We start from the raw sequence: 19,579 nt of genomic DNA, 5'->3' as shown, positions 1-19,579 counted from the left end.
GATATGTAACGTTACCATTGAAACTTTAGAAATGTTCAATAACGTTTTAGGAGACTTGAACCAATTCATCCAGACATGTTAGCAACACAAACTACCAATGGAATCCAACGTAAAACAGTTCACGTGTTACAAGGAACCCGAACTTTGTTATACAAACCATAGGCTTCCAGCGCTTCGGTAGCGCGTTTCCGTGAGACCCCACAACATACTAGTAGTTGACAAGCTGGATCGGGGCAGAGAGATGACTGTGACAGGCCGGATCTTATGTAATTACCGAGAGGGGAAAGAGCAGGTTGAAGGCTGAAGCAGGAGAGTGAATACTGTACTCTAGCTAGTCTGGTTGTAAACTTTTCACGGTTCGAACCTGGCTTCTATCTGCCTTCCATACGTTCGACATGCATATTCGAATTTTTATAGTCTCAGACGAAGACTTTGCTGACAGCAAAGATCGTGTAACTTTAGGATATAATAAAAGACTGCATAATTGCTATGAAATAATTGAAAGATTATTTTTATCTATAACGTTATCTATTTTCTTCGTTGGTTGAGACTTCTTAGTTTTCAAGAATTCGACGGTTAGCTGTGGTCAGCTTGAGCTTGCCTCACGTTATCAACAACGCTGGGTTACATAGCGACCGAGCTCTGTACTGCAGACATAATATATTGTAACGTTCCCTGCCTCGCGGCATCATCACAAAGAACGTTTTGTCGTTTGTTCGAGAATGTAGTCTTTTGTATTGTCAGGACGTACTATTATATTTTCTGAAAAACAGTATGTACAGCTACTGACAGAAGTCTGACGTTCGAGACTATGACAGGCGTACTAGCGTACTAGTATGCTACGCCACGCCTCGTAAAATCCTCGGCATTACTCGGCAACTTCCGCTGGTTCTCGGCAATTTTCGTAGTGACGAGTTCATCATGGCGGACAAGCTTCCATGGGGCTTGAAAAGCGAGGGTCTAACTCCAGGCTCAATGAAGGTAAATCGGACGTACTTTACCTCAGTTTACACACCCTGTAGCTCTCTAAGTACCCTAGCTTGTCTGGAGTACGGAAATTGTGGACTAGGAAGCGATATAAGGCACATGAGTGGTGTTAAAGTTGACGATCAAGCAAGCGATTTTTTTCAGCATGGCGGACATACATAAAGTAGAGGGAAGGTTACACTCACTGCAAGCACAGCATACGCTGACAGTATTCCTAACTACTACGCACATGGGTTGGTGTTTTTGCCACGCATCTTGGCAGGGGAAGAACAGTTTACATACTGCAAGCAGATGGGAGGAGGGCGGTTGTCATACGAGCTACATTTGCTGATTCAGAAACCTGTAGCATCTTAAATTCTGTCAGGATGATCTTTGTCAATATGTACAGTGGTGGCTATATGTTGTTGTCCTAGATGGCGGGTTGCATATGTTGTTTTGTTGCTCGTATCCCAGCATTTTTATATGCAAATTTGCACACATATTACATAATGAACAGTTGTACACTATCAAGGTATCAAAATTAGTGTGTCACGACAGCTCAAATCACTGGAGAAGTCCTGGAAGAACACTGGAAGAATATTCAGGAATGCAAAAAGAAATATCAGCAACTTGCAACTTTACATGATACTCATAATAAAAAAAATGAAGGCTTGACATCATAATTCATGAATCATAAAAAGAAAAAAAAATGCTATGGTACAAACAGATCTTTTTGGTAAAATTACAGCTGTAAGCCTGCAATCTAATGTATGAGAAGGAGTCATCTTCATCAAGGCACACAACATCAACACTCAACAGAGATATGAGCCTGATGAGGCTGGCATTATAAAGTTTCCGACCATTTGACCAAATGCTATGACACATGCTTGTAAGGTCACTTGACTGGTCGTTTGGATCTGAGGAAGACTGCAGTAAGACAGTTGTATCAAAATTCGAATGTGCTTACTTTCTGCGTTGGAAGTTTCAGCTGTATTCTATGTGACAAGGTGTTTGAATGAGATGTAAATCCATTCCCTACTCAGAATGTAAAGAAAGGTACTGGTACATCCATGTTGCAGACCATTTCTGAACAGAAGCTGAAGGCCTTCAGCGTGGGACGCATGAACCAGAAGAAAACACTCAGCAAAAAGGAGCAAGAGGAACTCAAGAAGAAGGTACGGTAAATTATGCTACTCTGTGGCCAGTAGTACAGTAGTTTGTATTTTCTGGCAGTGCCGTCATGTATTTTTGCTCTAAATTTATGCTAGTGAGAGGCACTGAGAGCAAAAGCTTGTGCTCTTTGGCACCAACCTGGGTACCATCTTGGCTAGTTTATGTCGGCTCCGATATTCATTACCCACCAACCACGACTATCGGAGTGCACATAAACTAACCAGGATAGTACTCAGGCTACATTGGTATTGTAGTGATTGTACTATATATCAGTAGTTGATACTGTGATATAATATCGATTACACTGTCTATATTTCATGTCAAGAGTCAGTGAATTCCAGGGTTTGGCTTAAACTTCTAATGTCTGACTTTCTTCATCCTAGGAGGAGGAAAAGGCAGCTGCCCAGGTGTTTGAAGAGTTTGTGGCATCGTTTGAAGACAGTGCCAGCCAAGGACCAAAAACATGGGTTCGGGGGAACACCATCAACCCAGAAACCAAAAGCAAGTCTTAACATACTCAGTATTATATTTCCCAGCTCTGTAGAGTAAGTTTTGATGTGTTGTGGTTCATGTCTCCCTTCCTGTGAAACATTATTGAATGAATACTCAAGCACTATGATAATATGTCTTCCTCCTCTGCAGAAGAGACTACTTCTTCCAAGAAAGGATCTCTGTACAAGCCTGCGTCCAGACTACCACTCCCAGAGCCTTCCATCTCCGCTATCATGAAACGGGAGCAAGAGAAGAAAGCGGTAAGAAAACTGTTAACTCTTTGAGGCTGTCAGTGTTTGCTGAATGTTTTTTGCAGCATTGATGCTTTTGCTGTCTTTTCCAACAGCATTTGTTGGTGATGTGTATGTAGCATACATGATGTAGTTTTGCCCTACCTATTTAAAGTTAACAATTTTGAAAATAATGAAAGATGAAAATCGTTTTTATTTTAATGGTAGTAAAGCTGCAATTAATTTGTTAATTTCTTTCTTCCCTGATTCACATGTCTATACCTTTTCTAGGAGAGTGCAAAGAAGAAGAAAGAAAAAGACAAGAAGAAAAGTAACCTGGAACTGTTCAAGGAGGAACTTAAAATGTGAGTACTGTAGCTTGCATGTGCACATATCTCTAATTTTGTCTCATGCATTTTCTTGTGTAACTACAAGGCTGACACAAAGGCTTTTCTAGCCCTAAAAAGTGCTGTGTTCGGAGAGTCAATACCTTCAAAGTAGTACTGCAGCAATTTTTTTTACATTGTTGTTGTTGTCTTTGCCTTACTACTATTACGTATTGGAAAACGTCTACTGATGTTTCCTTGTTTTTGATCTCTGCCAGCTTTGGAGTGTTATCATTATCTTTTATCATACACTATTAATTGTTTTTGTCTAAGATAACAATATTAAGTAAGTATTTTGTATTGATTACTGAAGTGACAAGTCTCTGTTGTGATATTACAGTATTCAGGAGGAGAGGGAAGAGAGACATCGACTGAAAAAGCAGATGTTCGGTGGGGTTAGTGATCTGGCCGGGCGGCAAAGCAGATTCGAACCCCTCAGTGAGACTAGTTTCTTATCTCTCAGCAAACCTACATGTATGTCCCAATTTTCCTTGTTTTGCTGATCTCATCCATAGTCTTCCACTTTTAAGTTGCTTGAGTGTTGGACACAGAAGGGTTATACCAAGGCCTGTTAACATGCCTGTTTGCAAATTAGTTTTAACATGAAGGTAATTGCAATCATGGAACAAAAATGATTTAAACAAAACTCTATTATGTATAGTGACAAGATGAACTCACCAATACTAACCAATGTGGTCTTGGATACTGGTAAATGTTGGATACAAACATACATAGTGGTTAAGAGAAGCATAGATTTGCACATAACTTAACTTTTTTTGATGTTCATTTCCTGTGATTGATTTCCAATACCATTTTACTTTGCCCCTTTGAGCAGGAATGTGTGCTTCATGTTTAGTAACAATAAGTAATTCAAGGGCCAAGTTGGAAAAGAACATGTGCAGGGCTTGAAATACGGGTACATATGCAGTTTTTTTTCACCCAAAATTGAAGTTGGGCACTTGGTTACATTTATCTAGCACGTCGGCAGAACGTAGCTGATGTGTTATGCAGAAAAGGCGCGTTATACTGGCTTTACAGATACAGATACAGATAGGTACTGCGCCAGTGCGAAACTCTGATTTTTCACAGTTTTCGTTGGATGTTTTGGTCAACATTGCATCAAAATTTTGGATGTTGCAGAAGATATTTTCCGACGTAACATTTGGAAACTACAGACAGATGGGATTTTAACCTTATATGTGCGAATACCACCTTATATGAGATGTTCTATGCACAATACATTACAGATTTTGCGCAGGTGCAGTACGTTCTGCCAACGTGCTCATTTATCTGAAGTAGTTGCTGTACACTACAGTGCCGTGTTGTAGTAATTGTAGACTTGTGTCTCTGTGCAGTGCTGGAGGACTACCAGTCTGGATCACACGATACAGGGGACCCCACAACCACAAACTTGTATATAGGAAACATTAACCCAAAGGTAGAGAGAAACTTCCATTTTATCAACCTTGTCTTGTTTTTTGCCTCCACTTGTTCAGGCTTTTCGGAACACGACAGTACTGGGGACCCTACCACAACAAACTTGTACATAGGGAACATTAGCCCAAAGGTATTTTGCTTTTATCATGTAACACTCTGCTTGTGTAAACATCTCCATTTACTGTATACATGGTTCCCTTGCCTGAGAAATTATATTTTAATCTCTGTTAAGAAAACACAGGCTTTATGGCAGAGGTTAACTGAAAATCCAGCACAAAGAAATAACGACTAACAAATTTTCAACTTCAGCATAACTGACTCACTTGTTTTGTATACATGTGATCCTATCGATGTGTAATGAGTCACAGGTGATATGAATACAAAGGTTGTCAGTTTAGGCAGTCTTTTTCAGATTCATCCCTCCAAATGTTCCACAGAAGTTGATACAGTAAATCTTAAAAGTAGTTGAGGTGGTTTTAATTTTACTTTTGGGATGACCTCTTTGTGAGAGCACCACTCATTGTTCATCATGTTTTCAAGGAGTAAAACAATCAGTAATAATGTTCAGCATGTCATGACATCTTCTTCAACTTTTATTTTGCAGATGACAGAAGAGATGCTGTGCCAGGAGTTTGGGAAGTTTGGACCGTTAGCTAGCGTGAAAATTATGTGGCCCAGAACAGAGGAGGAAAGAGCCAGGAACAGGAACTGTGGCTTTGTAGCATACATGAACAGAAAGGATGCAGAGAGAGCACTCAATTCTCTGAGAGGTAAGTAGTTGTGGAAATTAGAAATAAAGAAGTACAGTGCTGCAGTACACTTCTCAACAATTATATGGGCAGTTTCATTGTTGTTTTCATTAAGTTGATGGGGATGCTTCAGTGTTTCTCCAGAGAATCATGTTGATTTACTTAAGCCTAATTCTTGGGACGATCGTGGATTTGTCATACAAAATTCTGCTGCCTTTTGACAGAAAAGGTTGCTGTAGATTATGTCTACAGTGGGTTTTGACATTGCCTCTTTGAAAAAAAGCCTATGACAAAAAATTGTATAATGAAAAATCTCTGCAGACTGCAATGATATAGTTGGTACTGTCTGTGACGTTTGCGCTAACGGAATATTTTCATCTCCAGATAAGGAAATTATGAGTTTCAAGATCCAGCTGGGCTGGGGCAAGGCGGTCCCCATTCCTCCTCACCCTGTGTACATTCCTCCAGCCATGGTTGAGCTAGCCCTCCCCCCACCCCCTCGGGGCTGCCTTTTAACGCACAGCCCAAACAGCCGCTCCCTCCGGACAAGCGCCCACCCCCCGGGATGATACTGAACGGACCTCCCCCAGGCATGCCGCAGGAGGAGTTTGACCAGGTACTAGGACAGTGTGAACTGGTGGGAGTAGTCATTAACGCTGTAGGGCTGGGTTGGGCAAGGGGAGGTGCTTGGATTGGTCACTGTCAATGGCATTTGACATATTCAAATTTACCAGTGCAGTGATTTTGCATTGCTACCTCCATATTTATTCCAGTAAATAAATGAGAAGTTGTTTTTCTTACCAAATGTTGAAAACGTAGTCAAAGAGGTGTGAATGAAATTATTGGACTAAAGAATATATTTGCTATTCAAAAATTGCATGTGGAACTACACAGCCACCTACATTTGCATTTGGCTATTGAAAATATGAAAAGCAAATTCCCAAATACTTTTCAGTCATCGTGATAACAACTGATATCAGGAGAAAGAATTAGTGTTGGTGGTAAAAATATCCATTGGTGGAAAAAAAAACAGGAAAACCATCTATTTTGTTTCATTCTACATACTCAATCATCAATGTGTTGAAAAAGCATGTGGTTGAAGCCAAAGAAAATATGCTCAATGACACGTGCATGTATTGAAGACCATTCTTGCACCTCCCTCTACCAGCTCAGTATGATACTTTGTCCTTGAAAGGCTACATGACTGTGTATCTGCCAGTCTTTACTCATTCCTACATGTATGCCAAGGTATTGCCACCTTTTTACCTTATGGTGGACGTCGGTAAGTGCATACAACAATGAAGCTAAGTCTGTATACTACATGTGAACTTTTGGAGTGGTAGAGTAATAGTACAACATGTGTATAGAGATGTTTTTGTCTGGCCAAAAGTGCATGCCACAGTGCTTGATTTTAACCCCTTTGAAAGATCTTGACTTCTGTGTTGATTCAGTGTTATGCTTGTTCCTATGGATGGGTTAGTATTGGTGGCCCCTCCTAAGTCGTAAAGTGGGATATTCCAACAAGGGACCTGAGCCATTAGTACTACAGATGACACGAGTACCATACATACGTGTATTGTGTTGTGGGTTGTAGTTGGTTCTAGTGTCATCGACTTGTAGCTCGGATGCCTTGATTGGTACACAACCACTTTGAGTCATAGGATGGGAAACATGCTAGCCAGCCATGGGGGTTGCTCTGCTGCATTTAGTGTGGTCATTTTGCATGCCGCTTTCTGCCACCCTATTACTGACACCCCTCTGTTCTCATGTTGTTTTACACAACGACCAGACCTTGTACAACGCCGTTGTCAAAGTGGTTATCCCCACAGAAAGGTATTCTTCACTTCATTTAGAGATTTTTTGACAAAAATAAGCAAATTTGGCATCTGAAAGAAAAGAAAAAATGTTGTGAGAAAGAGGGACAACCTGAAGATGGGGAGAAGACATCATGAAGACTGGCTGGCTGCTGAAGACGGACAGGAGGAGGGACGACACCCGATTTTTCTACCGAGGAAGTCGAGAAGAATGCATTAGTCATAGATCCTTCCATAGCAGCGCATTCGTAGACATCTGTATGTGGGCTAAACATAGCAGAACATTTGCTCATACCAATGCAAATTTTTGCTATGCAGTCATTTTTCCTCAAGCACATGCTGCAAGTCCTAGTGCTGATTCTGAACAGTAATGAAAGTTAGACGTTAGAATTTCCTCTTCGGGTTTTCATGGACTATTTCTGGCCTTTTATGTGTTCTTGGTGTCAAATTTGCATGTTCGTAGACACAGCTTGATTTAGAAAAAAAATACTAACAGACAGATTTCTGTAGTTGAGCATTTACATCCTTAGCAGCTAGCTGATTTGTTACTTGCAGTCAGATGTCTTTTTTTTCTGTTGAAAATTACTGATATTATACAGTCCATAACAAGGAGAAATCTTTAACATATTGCTACTTCTAGAGTGGAAAAGAACTTAGAATAATAGCATATGGCTCTAATACAGTAAGGTGATTTTTTTTTAAATTGTATTTCCGGGACATATACAATGAACATGCAACAAGGAGGATATGTAAATCTAGTCCTAAGAGTCTGGTGTGAAAAAAAAATTACAAGAACTAAAATGATTGTATATTGTATCAGCCTAACAGTTGGAAATTTAAGATTTAAGTAATTTCAAGTACCAAGAGCCTAAAACACGCCTTTTTCTTTGTATTGTTTCCATGAAGTAAACTGTACAGGCACACAGAAATCCAGTCTGTTAAAAATCTCTGCAAAGATGTGCCTGTCCTCCTTACATGCATGTTCTTGGTGTTGTGCCCTATTATTTTGTTTCTACGTGTGTTGGTTGGATGCTGTATTTCCAGGCCGCTCCTACAACTGATCCACCGTATGATCGAGTTTGTCGTTCGCGAGGGACCCATGTTTGAGGCTATGATCATGAATAGGGAGATTAATAACCCTATGTTCAGGTAAGCACATGGTGACAGGATGGGGCGGGGGATCTTAGTCTGGTATCTGTCCTATCTGCTCCTTTGAGTCCTTCCCTTGCAGAATTGTCTGGCAACTGTTAGCAGAGAAATGATTGGCATTTGAATATTTGGCTGATTGGCTGCAGGTCACATGATCCTTATTACAGGGTTAGGACAGGTTCGTGGAAGTTGAACACTGCTCCTAAAAGGTACCGGTATTTGATTCTCAGAATAATGAAGGACATGATGGCTAAACATTTAAATGGGGACAGGCAGACTTGTATGAAAGCAAACGTTGGAGCAAGTTGGAGTTAGAATAGGATGGGTTCCAGGCACTGGAAGGATGATTAAAACAAACATGTCCAGTCTTCTGGGATCACCCAAAATCACAAAAAAATTAGTGTTCAGTATACCTTTGATGTGAAAAAAATACTAAATAACAAATTGTAATTGGAGACCACAATATGAAAGGTGAAATTAAACGTTAACTGATAAAAAGTGGAAAAACGTTTAAGAAAATTACACATCATCTCAAATAGTAATGACATGTACCAGATTTTTTTTCATATCAAATTGCAAATACCTTTGTTGCCTAAACCCATAGTTACAGAGTTGTAAAATAGTGCTGTTGGTTTGTAAATGTTTTTATACCCCTTGGGGTACAGTGGTAGCGTATGGTGGTAGACTTGCCTTCCATCCAGAATGTATTAAGGTCCAGTGAGCAATTCTCACTACAGATACTTGGTTTGTATAAAGATATCAAATTTCTTCAATACCTTTTTCATAAATTTGCTTTGTCCTCAACAAGCAAGTCTGAATTTTTTTGAGAATGCATGTTTTAAAAGTACAATATGTTTTTTGCATTTGATAACATTGTTTTATTGTAGGTTCCTGTTTGAGAACCAGAGCCCTGCACACGTGTACTACAGATGGAAGCTCTTCTCCATCCTGCAGGTTTGTCCATGTCATTTTTTTTAGTCTAAAGTGACAGTTACTCCAGCAACTGACCAGATTTTCAAAATGGTGAGATGTTTCAGGTAGCATCCACAGTACAGTATTCACTTTCTTTTGTGGCTTGTAAGAATCAGAAGGCAAGAACTTTTACATACAGGTCTGGGACTGTATGTTCATATACAGATAATACTTAATAGGTTTGAGTGTGGACGTCAACAATGCATATACATGTAATTCAAGCAATATTGATGTTATTAGTATACCTGTTACTGGAAAAATTAATCATAGAATCTGATCATCATAGTTTTGGGCACAAGTGAACCTGTCCTTTTCTTTTTACCAAGAGAAATAAAAGTCAAGCAGTAGATAGGTACAATCTAATTACAGTCAAAACTGTCAAGAAATCCACTCAAGGGACCAATTGGCCAATTGATTCTTATGCAAAGGTGGTACTGTAATTTTAATTGCCTAAAGACAGTCGAATGAGTTGGAACTGCTGCATTTCTACAATGATTATACTGTTTTCCTTCTACAGGGAGACTCCCCTCAAAAGTGGAAGCCACAAGAGTTCCGAATGTTCAAGAGCGGGTCCCTGTGGCGCCCTCCTCCCATGAACCCGTATCTACAGGGCATGCCCGAGGATGTGGTTACCACGGAGATGCACGATGAACCAATCAAACGAGGAGCTCTAAAAGACAAGTGAGTCACTGTGTATTTGGCACAAATATGAAAGAAACTTTTCTTGCAGTTTGAGCAAAAGCGGATAGCAGGTATATTCTTGTACAAACCCCAAAATATATCCAGTACTACTGTGAACATCCTGTAATTAGCAAAGAAGAGGCTATTGCTGGTTCGTCTACTCACATGAAGGTCTCACCTCACCTCACCTCACCGGTCCCATAGCAGTCTGTCCTGCCGTCGGGGCAACTAAACTGTCCACAAGGTCTCCCATGCCCTTATACAGAGCGTAGGGTGGTGCCCATCTCCATTTCCGTAGCCCTTGGGCAACACACAGTTGTGCAAGCACTACAGCAGGGGGCTAGTCAGCTGGTAGTGCTGTGTGTTTGACCTTCCCACACTCTTTCTCATATGTGCTGAGTGCTAAGCAAAGAAAGAAGTGTGTACCATTTTTAAAGTCTTTGGTATGACCCGGCCGGGGTTTGAAGTCACGACCTCCTGGTTACAAAGCGAGCACTCTACCAATTGAGCTATTGCACTCACATGAAGCAACAACTTATTCTGCAGTGATCGAGACAAGTTAGAGGACCTTCTCCGTGGACTGAACCCAGAGAGACCGAAGGTGGCAGAGGCCATGTTGTTCTGCCTGGACCATGCTGATGCAGCTGAGGAGGTAGTGGAGTGCATCGCAGAGTCCCTGTCCATTCTTCAGACTCCTCTGCCAAAAAAGGTACTGTCCTTAAAATAGTTTCATCAGGTTGGTAGAACATAGGATATAGGGATTTTCTTCTTACAAAACCAAGAATTCTCTCACCTTGCTTACATGTACATTTTGGTGTCTAACAGACACCTTCCTCAGAGCTTCTGACTGGAGCTTATGCTTCTCGCTGCTATATGTAGCTGATGTAGGACACTATATTGTGTTTTCATTGAACTGAAATTCCTGACTTTATGTCTTCAGATCGCCCGGCTGTACCTAGTGTCAGACATCCTCCACAACTCATGTGCAAAAGTGCCCAATGCCTCCTTCTACAGGAAATTGTAAGTATTTCAGCCTAATATTTCTATCAACATTTTAGAGGATTGAAATTTGTGAAACAATGTGTGTCTGGATAATATGTTTGCTTTTGATATGTTGCATATGTTGGAAAGAAGTACATGATTTGTTTTTTGTTTTTTTTTTAGTTTTGAAGGGAAACTGCCCGAGATCTTTGCTGATGTCTGTGGTGCATATAAGAACATACAGGGTAAAATGAAAGCAGAACAGTTCAAGGTTGGTATGCTGTCTTATACTACCTTTCGATGTTGTAGAAGCTGATTAAAATGGGCGTGAAATGGGTTTGCATAGACAACAGAATGAAATTGAAGACTTTCTGTGATTTTTCATTTATCTGATTCTGTGTATGACTGTGTTTTATGGACTTTGTGTGATTTTTCATTTATCTGATTCTGTGTATGACTTTCTTTTCTGGTGTGTTTTTTTTTAGCACAAGGTGATGAGTTGCTTCCATGCCTGGGAAGACTGGGCCATCTATCCCGAGAGTTTCCTCATCAAACTACAGAACATCTTCCTGGGACTAGAGACCTTGTCTGACGAGGGAGAGAGGGAAAAGGTTTGTCTTCACCACGGATGAATAAGATCATGTATAACATAATCAGGGTAAAAGAGGCAATCATGTAGAGATAACAAAATTATCCCCACTGACAGATCATACAGTAACTATGTGGCTTCCTCTGGCAGAATATAGAGGAACTGCAGTGCCAAAACAGACAACATTCAAGCCCCAAATTATACTCCAGTGTGTGCTAAGTAACAACTCTTGGAACACAGCAATCCCTTACTTGGAAATGAAAATCCCACAGTTATCTTGTTAAAACAGCTACATATTTGTGTATATGCTCTCTTAACTTCTTATTATCAGTCATTGATGTTCCCCTTAGTTTCCTGCACTGTTGTGATTGGTGTTATGTATGCGTGTAGGGTGGAGACACACCACCCACTGGTGCCACCAGGGAACTGTTGATGCCAACACAGCCTAGTCAGCTGGACACCAAGGCCACTAAGGTAGGGCTTCATACAGTTGTTCTGGATTATTCTATGCATTAGGAGTTCATGTTGGTCAGTAAGTTAAAATGCTATGTGGTCAACATTTATGAATGATTCCCACATGTATTCACTAATATTCTATACATGTGATGTTTATGATAAAGGTAATCCTAATAATAACTAAACGCTCTTGTGAGTTAGTTTTGGTTTCACATCACAAATATCTTATTATCTCATTTTCATTCATGTCTGCACACACGCACAGACAGAAATACACACAACTCTAGAATTTAAATTCTGTACTTGGGTCTCAATGCTTGTATAAACAAATCTGCGCAGTTCAGCTGAATACATCTTGTATTCTCCTGCCTTGATTTGATAATAACAAAAAAGGACATTGAAGATAATCAACATAAGCACGAAGATGAATTTATTGTTTGCATGATTGCAGCATGAACCAAAGGAGGAGAGAAGAGTGGGTGAGCCAGGTCCCACCCCTGCTGTAGAGATAGACGGTGTTCCTATCATGCCCAAGTCTAGCCTGGACTTCGATGTAGATGGAATTCCTATCAAGGAAGCAGAAGACATAGGTAAGATTGACATGAAAAACAACAGCCTGTTCTTGGGCTAAGTCTGATGCATGTATGTTAGACAGCCATTAGTTGCTATGTTTCAAGCTATGCAAGGCATTTGATGTTATTGTACCAAATAACACTGATGAGGAAGGTAACAAGCAATGGTGCATTTTGTGGTTGGTTGCAATTTTCAATCCATAACCGCATGTATTTGGGTCACACGATAATTTCGCAGTTGCAGTGATTGCAGTTTGCTTTTGAAACAATTCTGTAGCATAGACTCAGCAGTAATACAAAACACACATTTGCGGTGTCATGGTTTAGCGATAAGAATTTGCTGTGGAAACTGTGAGAATAATACCACATTTCAATATTTAAAGTATCTTTGGTAGTAGAGTTTCTGGCAAACCTAACCAACTAGACCTAGTGACTGCAAACACTTATTGGTTAGTTAGTTGAGTTAGTGCTAATTAGTTAAAGTTAGTTATAATAACTCGTGTACAAACCTGTGAAACACTGTTTCTATTCTAGATGGAATACCCATAGGAGTCGGTGATAGTGTGGATGGAATGGTCATGAAGGTGGAAGATATAGATGGAAAACCAAGTAAGACCATATCACCTCTTACTGCAGAAAACTTAGATCTACTGTCAAGTTAGTCTAGGTGGGAAGAAAGTTAGTCAAAAAGTTGTTTTGGATGGTTTCTAAATTCAAATGGCCGATATGGTAGATTTGAGCTGGTTTATGTAGCTTGCATTATGATAAATGAAGTAGATGTGACATAGAAAACAGTGCAAATGTAGTCAGGATGCATCTGATTTGGCCACCATTTACATATCAACTAGGATTGATGCCTGTACATAGTAGTGGAACAAAAAGTCCCAGTGTGTCTGTGTTTCTCTTTATCAATCTCAATCCAGTATATCGTAATTATAATGACACCTATATGCAAAAAGAATAGCATGAACTAATAGTATGATCAATACATTCACAAAAGAGTTAGGAGTACTTAATTTCTGGACCAATGTGGGCAGAAAAAAGAAGTGTGAAAAACAGATTCTCAAATGATCACTGGAAACCTGTGGCATATTTTTCTATATTAGAACAATATGTTTTATTTATTTTAAAATGTTCATCAGACTAACCTCTTTCAGCTCTGTTGCCAGAAGGCAGTAAGTACATGTAGATTGAGTTGTGCTTCTGATGTGATTTCTTTCTCGCTTTTTTTAAAACTCTTTAGGCCACACCAATTTAATTTCTTGGTTAACAGATTCGCCCACTTCATTTTTTTCTGATTTGCAAATAAAAATAGAAATTCAGAATCAACTGCAAAATGCTCATATTTTGCCCCGAACAGTTGAAAACAGTCATTTTCATCCTAGTTGTTACAGTTATTCCATCTTTCAATGCAATGGTATCATTAAAAGTTCAAAATTCATTGTTTAAATTTTGAACCAGCCTGGTGTGTTGACTTCATGCCTCCTATCTTACCGTTTTGGGCCATAATAGGATGCCTGGGCCTGTTTTTATTTTTTTTTTTTCGGTCGCCCGCTCCATTATTTTTCTAGAAAAATCCGTTAACCAAGAAATTAAATTGATGTGGCCTTAGTAGTTGTTTGCACCTGATGTCACACCATGTTCACTGGTTGGACTGAGAAGAGTGAGACCTACACATGTATATGTCATTGTTGTATCACTGTAATTACATATGCAAATTCGAACATGATAGTGTAACCATCCAACATGGTAGACAGTGCAAACATTCTACAGTATTTGTGAGTTTGATGTAGTAACAAGTTACCTCCACCTATATCTAGTTGATGACGACTTGGACGGACAACCTATGAAGGAAGGTAAGTAAATATACTTACTAATAGTAGTTCTGGACAGTAGGTTATTTTTCCGTCAACATGTATTTGGTCTGAATAGTCATTTCTAAATTATGTTAGCCTCAATATGCAAGTGGGAAAAATGCACTTAGAACATTAAGAAGGGAGTGGTTGTAAAGAGTTTGACTGAGATATAAATGTAAATGGGAGTAGAGTCACTTTTGCGGGTTTGCAACAAATGTTTGTTTCCTTGCGCAAAATGCAGAGCCAGTCTTCAAGGTGGCTCCATCCAAATGGGAAACTGTGGATCCGTCAGATATTGAGGCACAAGGTAAGTCAGTGTTGTTGGTGTGAAAAGTTGCTGTCCTTCAGGAACTGTTAGCAGGCTTGTTACTTAGGTCACCATGGATTGTATTACAACATGTTACTGTCCCTTGAATTTTACATGATTTGTTGATAGATGAACTTTCTACAACATGCTTGATAGAGGATGCCTTTTTGTTGTTGTTTCTACAGCCATGACAACATCTAAATGGGACCTATTGGAGCAGCAAGATGAAGATGATACAGACAAGGATGACAAGTCAGTATATCGAAATTTAAAAACCAACATACATGTTCACCTACATTTGTATATTAACCCAGTACATGGACTGGTGCATGGACTAGACAACAGAAATACCTGCACTGAGGTGCATATGCAGCCAGTATTCAAGCCCTGATTGTGTACTTTGCTTCAAAGCTAGAATTTCAGTAAGGATTCTAAAGTTGCCATTGCCTGGTATGTTAGACGTGTCCATAAACTGGTGAATGTACCAACCACTAAGTATCTGATACCAGCCAAGAAAAGAACAAGGAACAGTCATGCCTTCAAATATCAGAGTTATCAACCAAGAATTGAGGTGGCAAAAACTTTTTCTCCAAGAACTATCGTAGAGTGGAACTTATTACCATCAAGCACAGTTGGGGCATCATCACTAGAAACCTTTAAACAACTCCTGCAATTAAATCTTCAGATCACAGGACTCGAACGACCCAGACAAAGCAGCTGACGATGATGATGTGGATGGTATGCCGTTGGAGGACGATACCCAGGATTCCATGGGAAGGGACTACGACTCCAGGAGGGAGGTTCCTCCCGATATCGCCGCAGAACTCAAGATGACGGAAATGTCTGAGGAGAAGAGAGCAAGACTTCGGGAAATCGAGGTGAATAGAGAACTTATTTTGCTCTCCCATTGTTGCATGACTCCAGGATGCTACTAGAAAAACAGCCATGTGACTTGATTTCAAAATGACAGTCACAACGGTGTGCCTATCAAAAATTAAGTAAAATTCAAGGCCTGGGGCTAGATGATGGCCTGCAGTGTACTTCTACGTACAATAACGCAAGAAAATCTTGTAAATTAACAGTGATAGGTTGATCTTTTCTGTGGTGAGTCTAGATTTTTGCCTGTGTGCAAAATTGGGGCTGGGAGCACAAGTGCTCCTTAGTCTGGAGCCTTGAATTGACTTCACATATAGTTTTATTCTTAATTGCTTGAATGGAATAGATTTTCCCAGTCACTTACATGTCTATATGCCTACAACCCGTGCCTGTTTGGGCAACTTACTTGCCTGTTGTCCACACAGATGAAGGTAATGAAGTACATGGATGAGTTGGAGTCAGGAAAGCGGAGTCGGAAATCTGGCATGTCCATGTCCCAACAGGTCCAACACTACAGAGGCAAGCTACTGGAGAGGGTGAGTTCTCTACGTACACTTACAGTGAATCTTTTTTGGCATGAACCCCTTTCTTAGTCTTACTGGTTACTGCATTCATGAAAACATGTACATTCTCATATATCACATTTGCATACCAACCAATAGGTCATGCTTATAAACCTTCTTTTCTAACACTAGTAACAGGTGTCACTGATGAAAGGTAGTCAATGGAACGTGAAATGTCTGACCGTTTCTCAAAATCATATCCAGTTGCTTCAGTAACTTTTTTGGCGTATATTTTACGTTTTACGTTCTGGATGTTTTACGTTCTCTGATGTATCACATTGTTGTTTCTATCACAGGATATCTTGTCCTAGGGAAAGAGGAACACAACCAGTCTGTGTCCATGTTTAATTTTCACTTTTCAGTGGAATGTTGTTCCTCCACACATGTTTTGACATGTGTGTGCTATTTTTCAGGAGAGAGAGAGGGAGATAGAAAAGATAAAAGAAAGACACCGTCTGGAGAGGCTGAAGGAGAAAGAGGACGCGTCCTCGCAGGACTCCTCTCCTCACCGCGAGAAGAAGCGCAGGAGAAGTCGCAGCCACTCCGCCAGCCCCTCCCCGGGGAAGAGGTACAGCTCAAGGTCGGGGTCCCCAAGGTCAGAGAAGTCAGAGAGACACAGAACAGAACGACCTGAGAGAAGATCGAGGTCGCAGTCTGGCTCTCCATCCTCACACAGGTACGACGTACTGTCTTTAGATTATGGATTATTACAGATATACTAGATTATATTAGATTAGATTATTAGGGCATAATGTTTACCTTCGCATATATATGGTGACAGCAGTCTTAGTCCCTCCTGCTGTAAAATTGCAACATGATGTAACCCAACACTAGTTACCATGGAGACAGACGTCTGGTTCAGGTCATTGACCTTATTCTTTAGATTGTCTGATCAGGAGTTAACAATAGAAACGAAACTGTTAGATGGTCAACACAAATACAGACACACAGGTACATACAAACACGGGCATACACAGGCATACACACATGGGCACACACATACACACACTAACACAAACACACACACATACACACACACACTAACACACACACATGGGCACACACAAAAACACACACGCAATAACACACACACACACTAACACACACAAACACACGCACACACACACGCACGCTAACACACACGCACACACACACACACACTATCTGTAAGCATGTTGTTCATGTTTTACTGTTGGCGTTATTTCATTCACTTATGCAGCCAAATTTGCATGTTGTATACATGTTAGAAATCACTGTGTTTGATAGCTTTCATTATTATTACTATTATTAGTTGAGCTACATTTGTATCGATCAAAGTTGCATTTCGCTGTGACAGTGACTAAAAACCTCCTGTCTCACACACAGGACAAGCTCCCCCACCTCCACTAGCAGTCGCAAGAAGAAACGCTCCAAGTCCAGGTCGCCTAGAAGGTCACGCAGGTCAAGGTCGCCCAAGTCTCCCCGAAGGTCGAAGAGCTCCAGGTCCCAATCGCCGTCCTCGGCCAGGAAACATAGTGTCAAGTCCAGGTCCAGATCCCCACACAAGAAGTCGAATTCCCACAAACACAAGAAGAGTAAACACTGACCAGTCCTGTAGTCCTCTTTACTTTAGAGACATCCAATGCAATTTCAGGGTGGTAAAACAAAAAAATATTCTGGACGAAGAAATCGGTCTGCTATTGACATTTCCTGCCATTTCTTAGCACATTTTGTCATCATTTCATACTTGAAGCATTTGAAATAGCCCCAAAACAAGCTAAGCAAGGCATCTTTTTACTTGTTGGGTACCACCCATAAATAGCTAGAGCCAGCCTACAATACGAAACAAGCAACTGTTTTCCTCGTAGGTAAAACTGTTTAATATGGGATAGGATTGATATTCAACTTCATATATTAAAAGAATGGCAAGAAAATTGACTTCAAAACTCCAGTTTTGCTGCCCTGAAATTGCACTGAATGCCTAAAACAGGCAGGAAGATTACTTGTAGGTACATTTGTCTCAGAACTGGAAGACAAAGACTGGACTATTGTAGTTTTGTACAAAGTTGTTTGTGTATAAAATGTTTCCGGACTAATTCTACGTCAACCCTAACATGAACTCGCCCAGCCTTTATGTGTGTTGAAAAATTGTTTTTTTTTTCTCTCGAATAAGTCAAACCCTCGCAGCTTTCACTGCCTGTGATTGTTGATATCAATTCTACGTGTATAAAAGCAGGGATCTGTGTGTATGTCCACGCACATACATGTATCATGACGAACTCTTAAGGCCACTTATTCTGGTTAGCTATATCTGACATTACAGTGTGTAATTACAATAACTTGTCCAATGTACGTTGGTGCATTTGCTACAAGGACAATTACATATTTCCCAATACGTGTACGATCCCTATTTTCTGTCTGCATTGTCAGAAAAATTATCCATGTTGGTGTACGGATGCCCGGAGTTTATTACATCTGCTTGTGTCAAGACAGTAGACAAATGTTTTTGAACACACAAATGCAACCAGACATGGCATGTAAAAGATACATACGGAGTTATAGAATGTTTATATCAAACACCAGATGAAAAATGATCTGTTGATTAAATGTCAGTTAAAAATTAAACTGTACTGGAACTCTCAGACCCCTTGTTAACTGTTTTAGAAATGAAATTTGATAAGATTATTTTCCTTGAAGTTAGACAGACTAGGTTGTTTTAACATAAATTCTCTCTAGAACCAATGTTATCTTAAAACAAATTGGAGCACACTGAAAAAAGGTAAATTCATGTACATTGTGGTGACCACGATTCTGCAAATTTCATACGGTCTATTACTCTATATGCTCTTACATGGTTTTAGCATGATTGGACAGGCAGCACTACACTTCCCAACCGCATGGGGGCGTTGGTGACTGCACTGCACAGAACGAGCATCTAAAAATGGGTAAGCCAGCGCGTATCTGTAAACGTGCACAGTCTATAGCTATCAGTATCTTTCTGTGAGTTTCCCTGCCAACAGCTGCGGGAGTTTGTAACAAAATCCTTCCTCGGCGTTGCACGAAACTGTCACCCCTCGCTAAATAACCCAAACCCCTTATTAGGACAAAAAGCAGCAGTGGAAAAGTGCTGCTATGAATCAGATTGTATTTGACATTCCGGGGAAGTGAATTAGCATTCTCGTGGAGATTAGCATTCTGAACTCTGGCTTACACGGGACCTTTGCTATTTGAAGATTTCAGAACTCGGCGATGAGTGCACAGGCTACATTTGGGTTGGGAAAGGCAGCAGCAACAGTCATAGGGTCCCTTGGTAAAAGAAAAGGAAATTTGTAGGTTGTCTTTTTGTGTGAA

General features: G+C 40.2%; 1 protein-coding gene across 1 annotated transcript; it reads left to right on the top strand.

The window, feature by feature from the left end:
- Positions 1-756: 756 nt before the first annotated feature.
- On the top strand, positions 757-18,870 carry LOC109464471 (U2 snRNP-associated SURP motif-containing protein-like). Its single transcript, XM_019761465.1, is given in 28 exon segments — positions 757-981; positions 2,010-2,141; positions 2,523-2,640; positions 2,782-2,891; positions 3,153-3,226; positions 3,588-3,685; positions 4,603-4,685; positions 5,289-5,454; positions 5,818-5,931; positions 5,934-6,049; positions 7,223-7,266; positions 8,292-8,396; positions 9,284-9,350; positions 9,886-10,049; positions 10,596-10,758; positions 10,990-11,069; positions 11,214-11,301; positions 11,516-11,641; positions 12,010-12,093; positions 12,527-12,665; positions 13,182-13,256; positions 14,468-14,503; positions 14,745-14,810; positions 14,996-15,062; positions 15,496-15,688; positions 16,112-16,222; positions 16,663-16,925; positions 17,615-18,870. Coding segments are annotated over 28 exon segments (3,162 nt in total). The 5' UTR covers positions 757-921; the 3' UTR covers positions 17,835-18,870.
- Positions 18,871-19,579: the final 709 nt, after the last annotated feature.

Source organism: Branchiostoma belcheri, unplaced genomic scaffold (genome assembly GCF_001625305.1).
Source record: "Branchiostoma belcheri isolate BF01 breed outbred unplaced genomic scaffold, Haploidv18h27 scaffold139, whole genome shotgun sequence".
Classification (NCBI taxonomy): Eukaryota; Metazoa; Chordata; class Leptocardii; order Amphioxiformes; family Branchiostomatidae; genus Branchiostoma; species Branchiostoma belcheri.
The sequence above is the reverse complement of the archived record's forward strand: the minus strand, read 5'-3'. Positions and strand labels throughout refer to the sequence as shown.